The sequence below is a fragment of the Leptodactylus fuscus genome, chromosome 11, assembly GCF_031893055.1.
Source record: "Leptodactylus fuscus isolate aLepFus1 chromosome 11, aLepFus1.hap2, whole genome shotgun sequence".
In the NCBI taxonomy this organism is placed as follows: Eukaryota; Metazoa; Chordata; class Amphibia; order Anura; family Leptodactylidae; genus Leptodactylus; species Leptodactylus fuscus.
In genome coordinates, this window is record NC_134275.1 from 84,560,853 (window position 1) to 84,582,466 (window position 21,614).

The 21,614-nt window shown below is 48.2% G+C and overlaps 1 protein-coding gene across 2 annotated transcripts; it reads left to right on the top strand.

Annotated features, from left to right (window-relative positions):
* Nucleotides 1-1,072: 1,072 nt before the first annotated feature.
* FBXO27 (F-box protein 27) lies at nucleotides 1,073-21,397 on the top strand. Of its 2 annotated transcripts, none has more exons than XM_075260470.1 (6): nucleotides 1,073-1,155; nucleotides 5,817-6,185; nucleotides 6,860-6,971; nucleotides 7,043-7,138; nucleotides 8,771-8,909; nucleotides 20,833-21,397. In XM_075260470.1, exons 2-6 carry the CDS (start codon nucleotides 5,834-5,836, stop codon nucleotides 20,980-20,982), a joined length of 849 nt encoding a protein of 282 aa, XP_075116571.1. In that variant the 5' UTR covers nucleotides 1,073-1,155; nucleotides 5,817-5,833; the 3' UTR covers nucleotides 20,983-21,397. The 2 variants fall into 2 exon arrangements, with proteins under 2 accessions (XP_075116571.1, XP_075116570.1); XM_075260469.1 differs by lacking the exon at nucleotides 20,833-21,397 and adding an exon at nucleotides 9,265-12,232.
* Nucleotides 21,398-21,614: the final 217 nt, after the last annotated feature.

Sequence of the window (21,614 nt, forward strand, 5' to 3'; positions counted from 1 at the left end):
CAATAAGGACATCATGGCTGGTTATCAGGAGGACACTACATGTATGAGAAGATAACCTGACCACAATAAGGACATCATGGCTGGTTATCAGGAGGACACTACATGTACGAGAAGATAACCTGACCACAATAAGGACATCATGGCTGGTTATCAGGAGGAGACACTACATGTATGAGAAGATAACCTGACCACAATAAGGACATCATGGCTGGTTATCAGGAGGACACTACATGTATGAGAAGATAACCTGACCACAATAAGGACATCATGGCTGGTTATCAGGGGGACACTACATGTATGAGAAGATAACCTGACCACAATAAGGACATCATGGCTGGTTATCAGGAGGACACTACATGTATGAGAAGATAACCTGACCACAATAAGGACATCATGGCTGGTTATCAGGAGGACACTACATGTATGAGAAGATAACCTGACCACAATAAGGACATCATGGCTGATTCGGATACTATTATAAGCTCTAGTTTCAAATACCTCGCTCCATAGGAATAACTGGAAGCAGCCGAATAGCAAGGGGTTAAGCGCCGGCCGCTCCCATTCATTCCTATGGAGCGAGGTATTATAGTATTCGCTCATCTCTAATGGCTGACTATTCATGATAACAGATTAGAAGCTTTCGGGATCTCTGGGATCTCTTCCTCAGGTGTAGATATCCCCAGAGCTTGTAATCCGTCATCACTATGTGTTAGCCATTACAAAAAGAGATATGAACTACTGAAGACTCTCAAGTTCTTTATTTCTTTATATTTCCTATCCACCGGCTAACCCGGTATATACTTTCTCCCCATCTTTTACACCAGGGGTAGGGAACGTACGGCTCTCCAGCTGTTGCAAAACTACAAATCCCAGCATGCATACTGGCTCTGCTGTTCTTGGAACTCCCATGGAAGTGAATGGAGCATGCTGGGAGTTGTAGTTTCACAGCAGCTGGAGAGCCGAAGGTTCCCTACCCCTGTCTCACACTCTGTAATAAACTACAACTCCCACAATTCCCTGACTTCCTGTATCCTTTGTCCCGCCCTACTCGGGGGCGGAGCTACATCACATCAGCATCAAAACATGTTTGTGAGGTCAGAGGTCACCCTGTCGTCCTGCCTGATGCTCCTGACTGGACATTGTTCATACTTGCAGGTAACGCCTTCCCTCAGGCGGTGTATATGGTGCGGGGTTGTTTATTTTCGGTTCTTCTCCTCATATTATACTATATTCTATGTGTGATGCGTCAGTGACAGGCGCCGTTACCATGCCAGACACTTGGAGACTTCTCCTTAGTAAATTGGACGTGATGTTTTTGTAAATAAAGTTTTATCGTTGTCCATCAGCGGCCCCTAGAAACCACAGTCCTTATACGTTGCGATATGAGGAGGCGTGTTGACCTGTCGGGCAATGCATGAATTTGTACACGCTTATTCACATGTAGCGTGCTGCAGCCTGCGCAGTAATCGACGTCTGTAAGGTCGTCCCTTAGTTTAACCCCTTGAGGACCCATTACCCTCCTTCATTTCTTCCTCCTCTCCTGATGTTATAACTAGTGATGAGCGAGTCATATTCGAGCGAATACCTCGCCGCCATAGGAATGCGTGTAAGCGGCCGAACACCAAGGGGTTAAACGCAGCAAATATTCAATGCACTTACACGCATTCCTATGGCGGCGAGGTATTCGCTCGAATACGACTCGCTCATCACTAGTGATAACTTTTCTTATTTTTCCACCATCCATGACGCTCTTTGAGGGCTTATTCTTCGCAGGACAACTTCCGTTTTTTAATGGCACCGCCGTTGCCGCCCATAGTGTACGACGTGAGCATCAGATATCCGGGTGGTGTTCGGTTTGTCCAGTAAGCCTGTATTCACATCTACCCTCGCTGACCATTCACTGGCGGACCCCATTATAGTCTAGGGGTTCAGGTTTTCGGGTCCAAGAAATGAAACCCAAGCGTGGGTCTGAACCGAGCGTAAATCACCCGGCCTTAGGCAGCACCGTCCCATCACAGTCTATAGGATCACGTTGCGGTACATTACAGTTTGTACCGCAGCACAGCTCACGGCATATAAACATTACCAGGAGCGGTGCCGTCTTGGTAAAGCTGATCTGTGGGGGTCCCGGCTGTCAGACCCTCGCTGATCTAATGTATCTGTCCTAAGGTTAAGCCATAAGACATTGTGGCGCGGGGGGTGGTGACATAAACCCTATTGGCACCTGTTTTTCCCATAGATAATATGGTAACGGCGCTTTCCAGGAGCTGAATATTGATGATCGGTCCTTGGGAGAGGTCATCGGTCTGACCCCCGGGACCTCCAGTGATCAGGTGACCAGTGATGTCACATTTATTCATCACATGACCTATATGCAACTCAGTCCTATTCAAGTGAAAGGATCTGAGCTGCAGTACCAAGCACAACCATTACACAATGTGTGGCGCTGTGTTTGGTATTCAGGGTACAAGTGTTTCTAAGTGTTTGTGGCTAAGGCCCCATGCAGCGCTCCGCAGCACCAAGGCGTTCCGTTTTTCTCCTGCAATGCTTTCTGCCTCCATTATACGTATAGAAAAATTGCTGGCGTTTCCATAGGTATAACTGACATGCCGCGATTTCCAAAACCGCATTGGTTTCAGAAATCGCAACGTGTCTGCTGCGTGTATTATGTGTGTTCACTACAATCCCATCCGCTATAAAAGGAACTGTAAAATGCCAAACCGCGCCGCGCAGGGCTCCGGCCTAAAAGTGGGTTCCTGTGAAGTTTTCCGCAGACTGTCCAGAATTAGACACCTTATTGATATTTGACCGCCATCTAGTTGTGCGGTCATCTGGCTGGCATCTTATGGGGCATCCCTGGTTGTTACGGGGTATCAGTGGCGGGCGTGCTGACGGTGGTGTGGCCGCGCCAGTCCACAAGATTTCAGAACACTCAGTTTATTTTGGAGATGAAGATCAGTCAGTAACACTACAAAGGCCTCTATGTCATACACTGACAGGAGGAGTAACAGAGGGACACAACAATGGGAACATGGAAATCACCCCGACCATGTAGTAAGTAGGTTCTTTTTTTGGTGTGCCCGTCTGCACCTGTCCCCACCCCCCCTCCTCCCCTTTATGACCGCCATCTGCAGATTTCCCAGTCTAGCTCGCAGCCCTTACAGAAAACAAGTTTGACAAGGAAATAAGTCTGTGACTGCGGGTCTGCCGCCCTCCGAGAGCCGGCCGTCCACCCACAAGTGAGCGCCTGATCTTCTGGAGATACTGCCGGATAAAACGTTATATTTACAGGTAAGGTCGCCACCTATGTCTGGGACACCCTGATCCTTAAAGCGGACCCTTCAGATGTCCCCAGAGGATCACAGTCCTTCAGGGTTTGCAGCCAGCGATTCGTCAGCAGCTGAACAATGGAGATTTCCTACTTCTGGAGCTCCGGAAATCACATGTAGAAGGTCACACGCCCCTCCATGTGCGGTCACCACATCAGATGCAGAAACCCGAAAAAGTATCATCTGAGTCCACAGGTGAAACAAGAGACAAGAGTGTGGCTGGGCTATATATGGGGCATGTGTGACTGACATTGTGTGATGGGGTCATCGCTACCGGCCTCGTGTGATGGGGTCATCTCTACCGGCCTCATGTGATGGGGTCATCTCTGCCGCTCTCTAGTGATGGGGTCATCTCTGCCGCTCTCTAGTGATGGGGTCATCTCTGCCGCTCTCTAGTGATGGGGTCATCTCTGCCGCTCTCTAGTGATGGGGTCATCTCTGCCGACCTGGTGTGATGGAGTCATCTCTGCTGCCCTCTAGTGATGGGGTCATCTCTGCCCGCTTCTTGTGATGGGGTCATCTCTGCCCGCTTCTTGTTATGGTATCATCTCTGCCCGCTTCTTGTGATGGGGTCATCTCTGCCCGCTTCTTGTGATGGGGTCATCTTCCCGCTTCTTGTGATGGTGTCACCTCTGCCCGCTTCTTGTGATGGGGTCATCTCTTCCCGCTTCTTGTGATGGGGTCATCTTCCCGCTTCTTGTGATGGGGTCATCTTCCCGCTTCTTGTGATGGGGTCATCTCTGCTGGTCTCATGTGATGGTGTCATCTCTGCCCGCTTCTTGTGATGGGGTCATCTCTGCTGGTCTCATGTGATGGTGTCATCTCTGCCCGCTTCTTGTGATGGGGTCATCTCTGCTGGTCTCATGTGATGGTGTCATCTCTGCCCGCTTCTTGTGATGGGGTCATCTCTGCCCGCTTCTTGTGATGGGGTCATCTCTGCCCGCTTCTTGTTATGGTATCATCTCTGCCCGCTTCTTGTGATGGGCTCATCTCTGCCCGCTTCTTGTGATGGGGTCATCTCTGCCCGCTTCTTGTTATGGTATCATCTCTGCCCGCTTCTTGTGATGGGCTCATCTCTGCCCGCTTCTTGTGATGGGGTCATCTCTTCCCGCTTCTTGTGATGGGGTCATCTCTGCCCGCTTCTTGTGATGGGGTCATCTCTGCCCGCTTCTTGTGATGGGGTCATCTCTGCCCGCTTCTTGTGATGGGGTCATCTCTGCTGGTCTCATGTGATGGTGTCATCTCTGCCCGCTTCTTGTGATGGGGTCATCTCTGCTGGTCTCATGTGATGGTGTCATCTCTGCCCGCTCCTTGTGATGGGGTCATCTCTGCCCGCTTCTTGTGATGGGGTCATCTCTGCCCGCTTCTTGTTATGGTATCATCTCTGCCCGCTTCTTGTGATGGGCTCATCTCTGCCCGCTTCTTGTGATGGGGTCATCTCTTCCCACTTCTTGTGATGGGGTCATCTCTGCCCGCTTCTTGTGATGGGGTCATCTCTGCCCGCTTCTTGTGATGGGGTCATCTCTGCCCGCTTCTTGTGATGGGGTCATCTTCCCGCTTCTTGTGATGGGGTCATCTCTGCCACTCTCTGGTGATGGTGTCATCTCTTCCCGCTTCTTGTGATGGGGTCATCTCTTCCCGCTTCTTGTGATGGGGTCATCTCTGCCCGCTTCTTGTGATGGGGTCATCTCTTCCCACTTCTTGTGATGGGGTGTTCTCTTCCCGCTTCTTTTGATGGGGTCATCTCTTCCCGCTTCTTGTGATGGGGTCATCTCTGCCACTCTCTAGTGATGGGGTCATCTCTGCCCGCTTCTTGTGATGGAGTCATCTCTGCCCGCTTCTTGTGATGGGGTGTTCTCTTCCCGCTTCTTGTGATGGAGTCATCTCTGTCCGCTTCTTGTGATGGGGTCATCTCTGTCCGCTTCTTGTGATGGAGTCATCTCTGCCCGCTTCTTGTGATGGGGTCATCTCTGCCCGCTTCTTGTGATGGAGTCATCTCTGTCCGCTTCTTGTGATGGAGTCATCTCTGCCCGCTTCTTGTGATGGGGTCATCTCTGTCCGCTTCTTGTGATGGAGTCATCTCTGCCCGCTTCTTGTGATGGGGTCATCTCTGTCCGCTTCTTGTGATGGAGTCATCTCTGTCCGCTTCTTGTGATGGAGTCATCTCTGTCCGCTTCTTGTGATGGGGTCATCTCTGTCCGCTTCTTGTGATGGAGTCATCTCTGCCCGCTTCTTGTGATGGAGTCATCTCTGCCCGCTTCTTGTGATGGGGTCATCTCTGCCCGCTTCTTGTGATGGGGTCATCTCTGTCCGCTTCTTGTGATGGAGTCATCTCTGCCCGCTTCTTGTGATGGGGTCATCTCTGGCTAGTTGTGATCCCTCCTACAGACGGTATTGCCTTAAATTAAGTCTGCTCAAAAATAAGCAATGGCCCACATGTTCTCTGGTTCAGTACTGACCTTCTTTTTTTCCCTCTTTCTCTTGTAGACTCTGATAACTTTAGGATGGGTCAGCGCGGCTCCCAGATGTTACCCCCATCGAGCCTTACAGCGGCCCAGGAGTTCTCGCCAAGACCCCATGTAAAGTTTTTTATGAACTTGGAGCCTTTCCCAGACGAGATTCTCCTCTTCATCCTCAGTTTTGTCCCAGCCCGCGACCTGATCCTCCGCTGTAGACTTGTGAGCTGGCGCTGGAAACGTCTGGTCGACTCTCCCTCTCCATGGAGGATCAAGTGTGAACGAGAACATAGGAGAAACGTCCTGTTTGCTGCAGAAATGTGTCCTGACTTCTCCTGGCAGAGAGTTTGCCTAAAGGATCCTTTTTCACGAAACCTGCTGCGTAATCCATGCGGCGCAGGTGAGGGGTGAGGTACAGCAGCTCCAGGTCATTTGAGTGACCGGGACAGAACTAATGGTGGTACCAGGCACAGTCACTGACTGTAGTGGCGAGTTTAGATACTGCCGGGCTGTCCCACTGAAGTATACAGGACATTGCTGCAGGATCTATAACTCGCCATTATCGTTTGTGCGTGAGTGAGCAGTGTGGCCCCTGAAATATGCGTCGGTAATCCGTTCAGGGGAGTTTGCATGGGGACCCCCGGAATGGACTAAAGAACACATTTGCAGGCGGTGTGCAGTAAAAGCACACGGATCCCCCTAGACTATAATGGGGTCCGTGTGCTTGCCGTGAGATCTCCGCAGGGAACATGCCGACAGGAAAAAGTAGTTCACTATCTACTTTCCTGTCCATATGACTTCGCAGCAAGCACATGGACCCCATTATAGTCTATGGGGTCGGTATGCTTTCACTGCACACTGCTTTCAGATGCGTTCGGTAGTCCCATGCAGACTCCCTGAACAGAATACCAAAAGCAGATGTGAAGCAAGGGTAAGCAATACCGAGAGCCACGCCATCTCCATACAGCTAAGAAAAGGCCATGAATACTAGAACCTACCTTACATAAGGTGGCGCTAGAGCAAGTTTCCACTAAATGGGAATGTTCTATAAGCCGGATTGTATGTTTTCTTCAGAAAAGCTGAATCACTGGAGCGTTGTAAATGGAGGGGATGGATGGAGAGTGGAAGACAACCATTCAATGTTAGAAGTTGCCGAGATCCAGACCTGCTTCGTCTCCTCGTTCCAGTAAGTGCCCTGCTGTCCTCCTCCTGCCCGTTCTGCGACTTACCTTACTAACCCTATACCTCTCCCTACAGATGGTGTAAGAAGAGCCAGGTCATAGACCTTGTACAGGAAGGACTGTGGGAACATGTCCTGGACGTCCACCAACCTGTCATCTGCATATCTGACTGGTGGGTTGTTCTATTGGCTTTGTATACCGAAGTATAAAATGCTATTATTAAAGGGAATGTCTGCCATGAACAATCCCTTTTATTAGAAGGATCCCCCTGACAATCGGCTGATCACTTGTGCACCAAGCAGTTGGTTTTATTCTTGGGGAAACCAGCAATTGTGCAATATCTTTACAGCACCTCTGCAGGGGAAATGAAGTATTACACAGTTCTCATTGACATCATTGATCTGTCGGGTCCTCCAGAGCAGGAGAACTTCTTTGCAGCTACTCTTTCATCTCAATAACAAATAAAGGTCTTGAACGTGGACCCATTACTATAGATAAGGTTAAAGGGGTTGTCCAGGCAAAACTAGACAACCCCTTTAACTTTTAAATCAGCCTGGGGCAGTGAAAAAACGCATACTCACCGGTCCCCGATGCTCCAGTCTCCTCCCGTTGCGTCCTGGTTTTTCTGCTCCGTCGGCGTCTCCTGAGATCCGCTGAAGCCACAGATTGGCCTTAGCAGCCACTTGAGTGATGAGACCAATCAGTGACCTCAGGAAGAGACCTGTGATATTACAGGCCTGTCACTGATTGGCCTCAGCGGTCACGTGACTACTGTGGCCAATCAGTGAAACCTGGGAAGAAATTTGGGAGAAGCCACCAGGGCAGAAAAACCGGGAGGACACCGGAGCACCAGGGACGGGTGAGTATGCATTTTTTAAAAAAAATTTCCGTGTCCCTGGCTGATTTAGAAGTTAAAGGGTTGTTCATTTTGTGCCGGGACATCCCCTTTAAGGCCAGGTTCACGCCTGTGGCTGTATTCCGTTTGGGGTTTCCGTCCCCTGACCCACTTAAAAAATGCATTTTTCAGGCGGAAACCCAGTGGTCTCTGTTATTATCTATGGGGTCCGTGGGTAACCTCTTTTTAATCACATTACATTTCCGTTCTTCGGGGATCAAGCAGTCCCAAAAAACAGAAATCCCAGGCGCAGGTGTGAACGTAGCGTTACAGAACCAGAAAGATTACTTTTAAGGCCACGTTCACATCTGTTGCACTGTCGCAGAAAGTCAGCAGGGCAAAATATCCTCATTCTTTCCTTTACTAGTTTATCGTCACGCAGGGCAGATCCTCTGTGCGGCCATCTTTTAGTAATGTCTGTGACTTGCGGATAAGATCCCTGATCCCTGTGAATGAGGAGCCGATGTATGGAATGGGGCACTGCGGCTGGAATGAAGGGCGCCAGGTGAGTATACTAGCTATAGATAAGTGTGTGGGGGGGGGTAGATTATTATTTTTAGGGTCTAGGTTGGAGGATCTCTTTACATGGGTTTACAGAGACTTCATAGGTCATCTATATCAGATCGGTGGGGTCCGGATCTTAGCACACTGACTGATCAGCTGGCCCCGGGGTGAGTACTTCTTTACTTCTCATTCACAGGTCACTGGGTGCAGGTCTGTCCCATTCATATAGATGGGACTGAGCTGTAATAACAAGCATCTATAATGATGTGAGTCGGGGTCAGTAGACCCCCCGGTCAGGCTGGATCTTGTGGTCATAGTACAGATGCTGAAATCCATCACATTACAACCTTGTGGATGAGGCCTATAGCGATATAGATATATAATGGCCTGAATCATCTCTTGTAGGTTCGCCGGTCGGAATGACTGCGGCTGTGTCTATCAAATAAAAGTTCAGCTTTTGGCTGCCGATAAGAAATCTGTAATAAAGGAGTTTTCTCGGGCCCCCGAGCCCATCCCCCAGTGGAACGACACATGTTATCACCAGGTACGATACAGTCACATCCTATACATTGACACCTGCTGAGAATTTGGGCATCACAAGCTGCTCGTGTAGATGACGCCGAGGCCGACTCCTTGCTTCACTGTTCAGGTGGCTTTGATGGTGTATTTAGGTCGGGGGGGAATGGTCAGAACAAAGATCTTTTTCTATATGATGCCCAACCTCATCCCTGGGACTTGTTACCATCCTAGAGAACAGGTTGTCGGTGGTTTGGGGACCTGATTCCTTAGGAGGGGTTCCCTTTAAGCTCAGTATCCCATAGTGCAGCCCCATCTTCTCCCTGCTGGGTCCTCCTTATATCTGGAGACTTGTCCAGTGACTTGTGATTCTCCGTCCTCAGGTTTATTATGAATTCCGTAACTACAGCCCCGGAGTCCGATATGTGAACTTCACTCACAGAGGAAAAGACACGCAATTCTGGAAAGGCTGGTACGGCGCTCGGATCTCCAACTCCTCGGTCACTGTGAAGTGTGAACACCTGGAGCCGTGTAGATGAGACCCCCGATAGACTGCCGGGAGATGGCGGAGCATTAAAGACTAAGGCCTCGGGCTCAGTGTACTATGTCTGCTCTATAACCACACAGACATTTCTATGATACGTGTATATACATATATATTATTCCAAAGAAAGAAGCAGCGCTGCGTACATGGAAAGTCAAGTTGAGGTCATGTCCACGTTACTGCAAGGATGGAATGAACTCCTTGACTTGTAATCTGATGTAACAGCATCGGGACAGAGATTATATACAATGTGCCAAATACATACACTGTCTACCAATAAGTATTTGGACCCCTGCGGTAGAAAAATAAAATTTCTTCCTATCCAGTAGTTGGTAGAGCCCGCAGACACTTCCTTACAGATGGGATTGATGGGCACAATACTCCCGGATACCCGGTGACACTCCTGGTGTATGGGAGCCATCAGTTGGGTGCGGTTTCTCTGGCCAGCACTCGTCAGTCTCTTTCTCCCGGTTTCAGGGGTCTGCCGACTCGGGGTGCACGTTCCGACAATCACCGTTAACCTTCCACTTTGTAGCCCATTGTGGATTTTGGGTAATTCGGTTTGCTTGCTATGTCCCTTAACCCCTTAAAGACACGGCCCAGAAGTGCGTTAAGTTTCGGGCCTCTATTTTTCAAAACTGACATGTGTCACTTTAAATGGCAATAACTTTGAGACGCTATAACTTATACAAGTGATTTTGAGATTGTTTTCTCGTAACACATTGTACTTCATGTTAGAGGTACTAATCAATATTTTTGTATTTATTTATAAAAAAAAAAAAGGAAATTTGATGGAAATTTGGAAAAAAATTGCAATTTTCAAAATGTGAAATTCTCTGCTTTTCAGGCAGATAGTCATACCATCCAAATACATGAATATATATTATCTCCCATATCTCTGCTTTATATCGCCATCATCTTTTGATTGTCTTTTAATTTATTTTGGATGTTACGAGGCTTACAAGTGTAACAGCGATTTTCCAGATTTACAAGAAAATTCCCCAAACTAATTTTTTAGGGACCACTTCAGTTCTGAAAGGAATTGTAAAGGCCTATATAATAGAAACCCCCCCCAAAATCACCCCATTTTCAAAACTGCACCCCTCAAATTATTCAAAATAGCATTTGGGGTGTTTGTTAACCCTTTAAGTATTTCATAAGAATAAAAATAATATGGAGGTGAAATTTAGACATTTTCATTTTTTTCACTAGTAAATTCATTTAGACCTAAAATTATCACATTCACAAAGGGTTAAAGGAGAAAATGCATCTGACAGTTTGTTATGCAATTTCTCCCGTGCACAGAAATACCCCACATGTGGGTGTAAACTGATTTTTGGGCAGACGGCAGCACATGGAAAGGAAGGAGCGACACTGGGTGTGAACAGCAGATTTTACTGGAATAGTTTTAATGCGCCATGTCTCATTTGCAGAGCTCCTACAGTACCAAAACAATGGAACCCTCCCAAAAGTGACAGCATTTTAGAAACTACACCCCTCACAGAATTCATCAAGGGGTATACTGAGTATTTTGACCCTACAGCTGTTTCACAGATTTTACTAACATTGGAATGTGTAAATGAAAAATGATTAAAATTTCACTTTATCCCCAAAGTTTTCATTTTCACAAGGGGTTAAAGTAGAAAAAGCCTCCCCCCCCCAGTTTGTTAAAAAATTTCTCCTGAACAATACCCCATATGTGGCCATAATCTGCTGTATGGGAACATGGCGGGGCTCAGAATGGAAAGAGCGCCATTTGGCTTTGGAAGGTAGATTTTGCTGGAATATTTTTCAGGTGCCATGTCGCATTTGCAGAGCCCCTAGAGTACCAATACAGTGGAAACTGCCTAAAAGTGACCCCTTTTTGGAAACTACACCCCTCATAGAATTGATCTAGGGGTAGAGTGAGCATTTTGGCCTCACAGCTGATTCACAGATTTTATTAACATTGGGACGTAATACCATCAATACACTGGAAACCCCTCAAAAGTGACCCCATTTTAGAAACTACACCCGTCAAGGAATGTATCAAGGGGTATTATGATTTTGAGACTAAAAATGCTTCCCAAAAATTGAAAATTTTAATTTGTAAAGAAACATGACATTTTGTTGCCCAATACATTGCACCCACTTTGTGTTGTCAGAGACCTGCACTCCTAAAACTATTAAGTGGGCCATCCTGAGGGGCAAAAAATTATATATGTGGGTATAAACTGCTGCTTGGGCACACAGCAGGGCTCAGAAGGGAAGGAGCACTGCACTTTTTAGCTTTTGGGGTACAGATTTAGAGGGACTTTCTGGGTGCCATGTTGTTTTGCAGAGCCCTGAAGGTGCCAGTAAACTGGAATTCCCCAAGGAGTGACCAAATTTTGTAGGGGCAATTTTAGGGTCTCTGCAAAAGGGTCATGGCATCCAAAAACCAAACCGCCTAAGTCTGCGCTCCAAAAACCAAATAAGCCTTCTTTCCTTCTGTGTCCGGCTGTGCCCTTGTGAAGGTAGACCATGTCCATTCTTATTTTTATACATGCTTTATACTGCTTAAGAAATTATATTTTTCTTTGTGCAACGTTTATACATTAAGATGGCACCTGTATCCAGTACCGCACCCAGAGGCTGACGCACATGATCGTCATGTGGTTTACAAGAAAGACAGTATCATTTTCTGGGAACTCGAAAGCTAAAAGATGTTGAAGTTTAAGAGCCAATGACTGATCGCCAGTGTATTCGGATACAAGACGTATATGCTTACAGCCTGCCTTTTTCTTATCTTTCTTGCATTCCTGTATAAAAACTGTAACTTCCTCAATAAACCTCAGTTCTGTGTGAATAGGCATCACGCTCATTGCATGGACTGAGATTGAAACTGCATCAATGTCAGTGTTTATCTTTGTCAGCGCGCACATGCATGATTGATTTGGAGCAGGTGACTGACCACTGTAAGTGACCCGTATTCTGACGGGGGTTCTCCCTCAACACCCTAATATCAGTATATACCACATATGACATTACGTCCGTTATCCCGGGTACACCAGTGTCATACATGTGTCATACATGGGGCATAATCTGCAGTTCGGGCACACAGCAGGACACAGAAGGGAAGGAGCGCGATGCCGCTTTTGGAGCACAGATTCAGATGTTTGGTATCTGGATGCCATGTCATGTTTGTAGAGCCTGTAAGGTACCAGAAAAGTGGATTCCCCAAAGGAGTGACCCCAGTTTGAAAACTGCACCCCTCAAAGAATTTATCAGGGGGTGTAGTGAGTATTAGTATCCCAGACATGACTGCACAGCGGATGGGGGTGCCGGGGGGTCGGGAATCACCGCGAAACCCTTAGTTCGCGGTGGTCATGATTGACCATCGCAATCAAAGGGTTAAAACCTCCGATCAGTAAAAGCACCGACAGGAGCTTATGGAAAAGGGTGAGAGCTGTCGGTAACAGCTCTCACCTGCTAGTGAGCGGGCGGAATCACCATGACATAGTATTATTTCATGGTGCGCTAAGTACCTAGCGCCCATGACGTAGTATTAAGGGGTTAAGGAATCCACCCTTTCTGTTGTACCCCTTTCTCGAAATCAGACAACTCTGGACTTCATGGCATGTTGCACGCGACTAATGCCAATGCTGTTTCCTACACGATATTTAATAGCAGAAGGCGTGACGTACATCACGATAGGTTAGGTTACTGTCACCAGACCCAGTATATCACCCCAGTCCTGCAGATAGATAGGTTACTGTCACCAGAACCAGCATATCACCCCAGCCCTGCAGATAGATAGGTTACTGTCACCAGAACCAGCATATCACCCCAGCCCTGCAGATAGATAGGTTACTGTCACCAGAACCAGCATATCACCCCAGCCCTGCAGATAGATAGGTTACTGTCACCAGAACCAGCATATCACCCCAGCCCTGCAGATAGATAGGTTACTGTCACCAGAACCAGCATATCACCCCAGCCCTGCAGATAGATAGGTTACTGTCACCAGACCCAGCATATCACCCCAGCCCTGCAGATAGATAGGTTACTGTCACCAGAACCAGTATATCACCCCAGCCCTGCAGATAGATAGGTTACTGTCACCAGAACCAGCATATCACCCCAGCCCTGCAGATAGATAGGTTACTGTCACCAGAACCAGTATATCACCCCAGCCCTGCAGATAGATAGGTTACTGTCACCAGAACCAGCATATCACCCCAGCCCTGCAGATAGATAGGTTACTGTCACCATACCCAGCATATCACCCCAGCCCTGCAGATAGATAGGTTGCTGTCACCAGACCCAGCATATCACCCCAGCCCTGCAGATAGATAGGTTACTGTCACCAGAACCAGCATATCACCCCAGCCCTGCAGATAGATAGGTTACTGTCACCAGACCCAGCATATCACCCCAGCCCTGCAGATAGATAGGTTACTGTCACCAGACCCAGCATATCACCCCAGTCCTGCAGATAGATAGGTTACTGTCACCAGACCCTAGCATATCACCCCAACCCTGCAGATAGATAGGTTACTGTCACCAGACCCAGCATATCACCCCAACCCTGCAGATAGATAGGTTACTGTCACTAGACCCAGCATATCACCCCAGTCCTGCAGATAGATAGGTTACTGTCACCAGACCCAGTATATCACCCCAGCCCTGCAGATAGATAGGTTACTGTCACCAGACCCTAGCATATCACCCCAACCCTGCAGATAGATAGGTTACTGTCACCAGACCCAGCATATCACCCCAACCCTGCAGATAGATAGGTTACTGTCACTAGACCCAGCATATCACCCCAGTCCTGCAGATAGATAGGTTACTGTCACCAGACCCAGCATATCACCCCAACCCTGCAGATAGATAGGTTACTGTCACTAGACCCAGCATATCACCCCAGTCCTGCAGATAGATAGGTTACTGTCACCAGACCCAGCATATCACCCCAGTCCTGCAGATAGATAGGTTACTGTCACCAGAACCAGCATATCACCCCAGCCCTGCAGATAGATAGGTTACTGTCACTAGACCCAGTATATCACCCCAGCCCTGCAGATAGATAGGTTACTGACACCAGAACCAGCATATCACCCCAGCCCTGCAGATAGATAGGTTACTGTCACCAGAACCAGCATATCACCCCAGCCCTGCAGATAGATAGGTTACTGTCACCAGACCCAGCATATCACCCCAGCTCTGCAGATAGATAGGATACTGTCACCAGAACCAGCATATCCCCCAGCCCTGCAGATAGATAGGTTACTGTCACCAGAACCAGCATATCACCCCAGCCCTGCAGATAGATAGGTTACTGTCACCAGAACCAGCATATCACCCCAGCCCTGCAGATAGATAGGTTACTGTCACCAGAAGTAGTACACTCACCGGCCACTTTATTAGGTACACCTGTCCAACTGCTCGTTAACACTTAATTTCTAATCAGCCAATCACATGGTGGCAACTCAGTGCATTTAGGCATGTAGACATGGTCAAGACAATCTCCTGCAGTTCAAACCGAGCATCAGTATGGGGAAGAAAGGTGATTTGAGTGCCTTTGAACGTGGCATGGTTGTTGGTGCCAGAAGGGCTGGTCTGAGTATTTCAGAAACTGCTGATCTACTGGGATTTTCACGCACAACCATCTCTAGGGTTTACAGAGAATGGTCCGAAAAAGAAAAAACATCCAGTGAGCGGCAGTTCTGTGGGCGGAAATGCGTTGTTGATGCCAGAGGTCAGAGGAGAATGGCCAGACTGGTTCGAGCTGATAGAAAGGCAACAGTGACTCAAATAGCCACCCGTTACAACCAAGGTAGCCAGAAGAGCATCTCTGAACGCCGCACAGTACGTCCAACTTTGAGGCTACAGATGGGCTACAGCAGCAGAAGACCACACCGGGTGCCACTCCTTTCAGCTAAGAACAGGAAACTGAGGCTACAATTTGCACAAGCTCATCGAAATTGGACAATTGAAGATTGGAAAAACGTTGCCTGGTCTGATGAGTCTCGATTTCTGCTGCGACATTCGGATGGTAGGGTCAGAATTTGGCGTCAACAACATGAAAGCATGGATCCATCCTGCCTTGTATCGGTAACGGTTCAGGCTGGTGGTGGTGGTGTCATGGTGTGGGGAATATTTTCTTGGCACTCTTTGGGCCCCTTGGTACCAATTGAGCATCGTTGCAACGCCAAAGCCTACCTGAGTATTGTTGCTGAGCATGTCCATCCCTTTATGACCACAATGTACCCAACATCTGATGGCTACTTTCAGCAGGATAATGCAATGCCATGTCATAAAGCTGGAATCATCTCAGACTGGTTTCTTGAACATGACAATGAGTTCACTGTACTCCAATGGCCTCCACAGTCACCAGATCTCAATCCAATAGAGGAGCATCTTTGGGATGTGGTGGAACGGGAGATTCGCATCATGGATGTGCAGCCGACAAATCTGCGACTGCAACTGTGTGATGCCATCATGTCAATATGGACCAAAATCTCTGAGGAATGCTTCCAGCACCTTGTTGTATCTATGCCACGAAGAATTGAGGCAGTTCTGAAGGCAAAAGGGGGTCCAACCCGTTACTAGCATGGTGTACCTAATAAAGTGGCCGGTGAGTGTATATCACCCCAGTCCTGCAGATAGATAGGTTAGTGTCACCAGAAGTAGTATATCACCCCAGCCCTGCAGATAGATAGGTTAGTGAATGGCTCCTTGGCAGTGAAATTGCTTCAGGGCTGATTCCTTCTTGTAGAAAGCGACCAGGAAAATCCTATTGTCAGACATAGCCACAGGGGAAGAAAGTTCAGAAGACATCAGCTGAAAAAAGGGTCAAATAAAAGTACCTGAGTCAATAGAGAATACCAGGGCAGTGACTGCAGAGCACATGATGTGAGCAGTACTATTACTGGATACAGGGGTATAGTATAGCGCAGCACACTGCAGCAGTGCTATCACTTTCACTTTCAGTAGCAGACATTGACCGGAGCTACTCCCTAGGTTCTTCTCCCTCTGGATTGGGATCCTTGTGATCTGAGCCATCCTCACCTCACGATTCTGAAGATCCAACAGCGGCGGACATACAGACAACCCTGCAGAATAAGGTTAGTAGCAGACTGGTGTGTACTGGTGTAGGACTTACCTGTGCAGTTGTGTCATCAGTAGAGATGGTTGAACCGTTTTGTTATGAGCCGGGTTTGATCCGAATATCCAGGGTCGGGATCGGTAAGTGACGCCGCGGGCCCCACAAGCACTATCATTATATGTATAATGATCAGAGCCCAGGGATAGGTAAGAAACATAAAAAACACTGTTACTTACCTCTCCACGATCCGGGCAGGCTTCAGGGGCCACTAAGGGACATAATACTATGTGCAAGGGCCACTATGGGGGATAATACTGTGTGCAGGGGCCACTATGGGGGTAATACTGTGTGCAGGGGCCACTATGGGACATAATACTGTGTGCAGGGGCCACTATGGGGGATAATACTGTGTGCAGGGGCTACTATGGGGGATAATACTGTGTGCTGGGGCCACTATGGGGCATAATACTGTGTGCAGGGGCTACTATGGGGGATAATACTGTGTGCAGGGGCCACTATGGGGCATAATACTGTGTGCAGGGGCCACTATGGGACATAATACTGTGTGCAGGGGCCACTATGGGACATAATACTGTGTGCAGGGGCCACTATGGGGGATAATACTGTGTACAGGGGCCACTATGGGGCATAATAGAGCGCACAGGATTGTGGAGGAGGGGGTTGGTCGAGGTGTTCGGTGTCGGTCGGGGGGGGGGGGCATGTCAAAAGTTCGTCACGGGGCCCCGCCATTCCTAGTTACGCCACTGGTTCCCTACATAAGTACTCATGTACAATCCCACATCCCTCCACTCACTACCTAGGTATGGATGAGATCGTACATGCAGGTGCCAGAGGCTGAGAGAATGGAGCGTAGAGGAGCGATCCTTGGGAATGAAGTAGAGAGGCTGCTGTGACGGGGAGTTAGGGCTACAGCAGTGACACGTGTTGGGGGTTGCTCTAGGAAGACAGATACACAATAAGAGTGCGTTCACATCTGTGTCATGTCATACATTTTTCCGGTCCATTATAGGGCCAGAAGAATGAATTAAACATTGAATCGGCTCTGTCAAATGACAAACAACGGATCCAGAGGCCGGCATCTTGTGATGGGCTCATCTCTGACCGGCATCTTGTGATGGGATAATCTCTGGCCTACATCTAGTGATTGGATCATCCTTGGCTGGTATCTTGTGATGGGATCATCCTTGGTTGGCATCTATTGATGAGGTTACCTCTTTCCAACATCTTACCATGGGATCCTCTTTGGCTGTCCGCTTGTGATGAGGTCACTTCTGGCCGGCATCTTGTGATGGGATTGTCTCTGGCCGGCATCTTATAATGAGACCAACTCTGGCTGGCATCTTATCATGCCAGCATTTGTGGTCAGTTGTCGGCCCACCTATGGATACTGTCAACTAAAATTAAGTGTGCCTTGCAGTGGGCCAAATGTTCTTGTCCTGCTTCATTATCACCTGGTTTATGTCCTTTTTTCCGTCTTTTCTAGGCTTTGATAACTTTAAGATGGGTCAAGGTGGCTCCAAGCAATCCTCATACAAATTTTTTATGAACTTGGAGCCTTTCCCAGATGAGATTCTGCTCATGATCCTCAGCTTTGTCCCAGCGCGCGACCTGATCCTCCACTGTAGACTCGTGAACAAGCGCTTAAAGCATCTGGTCGACCTTCCCTCCCCATGGAGGATAAAGTGTGAACGAGAACATTGGAGAGAAATTATTTTCGCTGCAGAAATGTGTCCTGACATCTGGCAGAGAGCTTGCCTAAAGAAGCCATTTTCACGGAACCTGCTGCGTAATCCATGTGGCAAAGGTGAGGGGGTTGTACTGATCTATGTTGGGCTACTACTGGGATAGTAATGACCTGTCATTGTATTGACCCCTTCGTCAAGTCCAATCCCTCATTATTAAAGGTATTTGACCTAATAAAGGGTTTTTCCAGGGCTTTAGTACTGATGACCCATCCAGCCATCAGTAATAGGTTGGTGTGGGTCTGACTCCCAGTACCCCCGTGGTCGGCTGTTTGGAGTGGTCATGGTGCTTGGTTGAGCGCTGAGGCCTCTGGTTCACTTGAGTATTACGCCTACTGGTACTTGGTTATGGCTGCTGTAGAATACAGGTCGTATAAGCCGGATTTTATGTTCTCTTCAGAAAATCTAAATCACTGGAGCCTTGTGAATGGAGGGGATGGATGGGCGGTGGAGAACAACCATTCCTTATTAGAAGGTGCGGAGAGCCAGACCTGCTTCGTGTCCTCATTCCAGTAAGTGACCAGATGTCCTTCTAATCAGGGGCCTAACTAGAAAAGACCAGGCCCCAAAGAAAACTTTGACTGGGGCCCCCATGCAGTATACTCTCCCCTTTACAGGCCCCCAAATAGTACGTGCCCCCTTTACAGACCCCAGTAAACACTCACTTTACAAGCCAAAATACACTAAGTAACCCCATTACAGGCCTGCACACAATGAGCACTCCCTTTACAGGCCCCCATACAGTAAGTACATCCCTATAAAGTACAGGCCCCCACACAATATGCTGCCCCCCCACAATACACTACCCCCAATACAGGTCCCCACACAATATACTACCCCCCTCCCCCCTTACAGGCCTCCGCACAATATACTGCCCCTCATACAGGTCCACACACAATATACTACCCTCCCCCCCCTTTACAGGCTTCCACACAATACACTGCCCCTCGTACAGGTCCCCACACAATATACTGCCCCTCATACAGGTCCCCACACAATATACTGCCCCTCATACAGGTCCCCACACAATACACTGCCCCTCGTACAGGTCCCCACACAATATACTGCCCCTCATACAGGTCCCCACACAATATACTGCCCCTTGTACAGGTCCCCACACAATATACTTCCCCCTAATTTAAGTCCCCACACAATATGCACGCCCCCCTCCCCATTCCATACAATCCCCCACGGTGACACATTCAGGATTACTCCAGCAGGTAACAGTCTATATTCACTTACCTTTCCCGGCTCCTCTGCTTCGGCTTTGGCCTCTTACTGCCTACTGCGCCCCAACGTGAAGAGAGTCAGGATACAATGTTGGGACATATTGTGCAGCGCCCCCTGGAGATTGGAGTCAAAGCAGAGGAGGCTGTGGGCAGTATCGGGGATGGGTAATGGGCTTAATCCAGTAGGTAACAGCCTATTAAAAATGAAAAGAGCAACAGGGGGGCTGCGAACGTCGCGAACACCATGAGAAGCGTCACTGTCAGTTCTGTAACTAACCTGACTAACCCTATACTTCTCTCTACAGATGGTGCACGAAAAGCCAGATCATAGACCTTGTACACGAAGGACTGTCGGAGCGTTTCCTGGACACCCACCAGCCTGTCATCTGCATATCTGACTGGTGGGTGGCAAATATACTCCTGTCTCCTTAAAGGGGTCCTCTGGGACTATGATAGTGATGACTTAATAGGATATCTATGTGAGATTGGTGGGGACCAACACCAGTGATATCTCAAAATCTATGGGGGCTACAGACATGATACAAGACCAAGATGGCGTCTCATCCCCCATGGCTACAGAGTTAGAGCCGTTTAATGTCACCGAAAATGTCCTGCTTGGGGTGAACTGTAATGTACTTACCTCAAGCCCCAAGTCCGGCTCGTTCAGAACTGCTGGGGGGTTAGACAGTTCCATCTTGGCCATTATACAACATAGAACATTGGGTTTGGTGTCATATGTAAGAGGAGATTTAGTTGCACATTAAAAGACATCATGACTGCGGCCTGAATCGTTCCTTGTAGACTGCGGCTGTGTCTATACAATAAAAGTCAAGCTTTTGGCTGCCGATAAGAAATCCGTAATAAAGGAGTTTTCTTGGGCCCCCGATCCCATCCCCCAGTGGACGGACTCATGTTATCACCAGGTACGATACAGTCACATCCTATACAGTGACACCTGCTGAGAATCTGGTCAACCAAAACTTGTCCCCATCACGAGCTGCTTCCAGCGGTGTCTGGTTGGTGGACAGTGTAGATGACGCTGAGGCCGGTGCACTGTGCATGTGCCAGATGTGGCTTGTGAGGCATCAGGTCAAACCGGGAGGTGGGAATGGTCAGTGTGACTTCTCTGGAGAACACGCCACCCTTACGACTCTGTATAACCTACCAGTGAGTAGAAGAACATCACGGAGAGCGGGGCACCATCTTGGGTAATAGAGTGCTGGTGGTTTGGGGTCCTCATCCCTTTGACTATAAGGGATGAAGGGTCATCTGGGTCATCCTCTATGCGCCGTCCTCCTTATATCTGTAGACTTGTCCAGTGACTTGTGATTCTCCGTCCTCAGGTTTATTATGAATTCCGTAACTACGGCCCCGGAGTCCGATATGTGAAGTTCACTCATGGAGGAAAAGACACGCAATTCTGGAAAGGCTGGTACGGCGCTCGGATCTCCAACTCATCGGTCACTGTGAAGTGTGAAAAACTTGACGCCTAAAGATAAAACCTCTAATTCACTGCCTGGAAATGGCCGATCACTAATGGAGTTATCTGAGGACTAAATTTTAGTTATTTCTGGGCCGGGTTCTGTCTGTGCTGTACGTTGGGTATCAAGGTTGGTTTCAGTCATACGAGTGGATCCAGCACTTGACACCCAAGTCGCTCTGCCACCTCCTCCGACCTCCCCGCACTCACCTGTACTATGGCCAGCGCCGAATACTCCAGGTAATACCAGTGACCATGGGAGAGAGGAGGCGGACTGACAGGTTCTGGTTCTGATCACATGACCCTACATCGAAACCAGCCAGAATCCCAATGTGCCGCACTGACAGAACCCGGCCCCAAAATAGGTCAAATTTTGTCCCCATACAACCCCTATAATGACTACTCCTTATTCTCCTACGTCTGCTCTATAGCCCTATATAACTGTGTATAATAATTACCGTATACATAATAGATATTCAGTGTGTATATATATATATATATACACATACTGTACACACTCGTATGTATCTTAATATGTATGTGAATTGTACAAAATAAAAATACCCCCCCCCCCCCCCCGGGTAATGGATGTATGATTAATAAATGATTCTTCCATTTATTTCTGTATGGACATCTTATAACATC

Excerpts from the sequence above, each read along its gene's own strand:
- FBXO27 (XM_075260469.1), top strand. The coding sequence starts at position 5,834 with ATGGGTCAGCGCGGCTCCCAGATGTTACCCCCATCGAGCCTTACAGCG. Across the intron at positions 6,972-7,042 it reads TGCTTCGTCTCCTCGTTCCA|ATGGTGTAAGAAGAGCCAGG; the intron begins GTAAGTGCCCTG and ends CTCTCCCTACAG. Across the intron at positions 7,139-8,770 it reads GTCATCTGCATATCTGACTG|GTTCGCCGGTCGGAATGACT; the intron begins GTGGGTTGTTCT and ends CATCTCTTGTAG.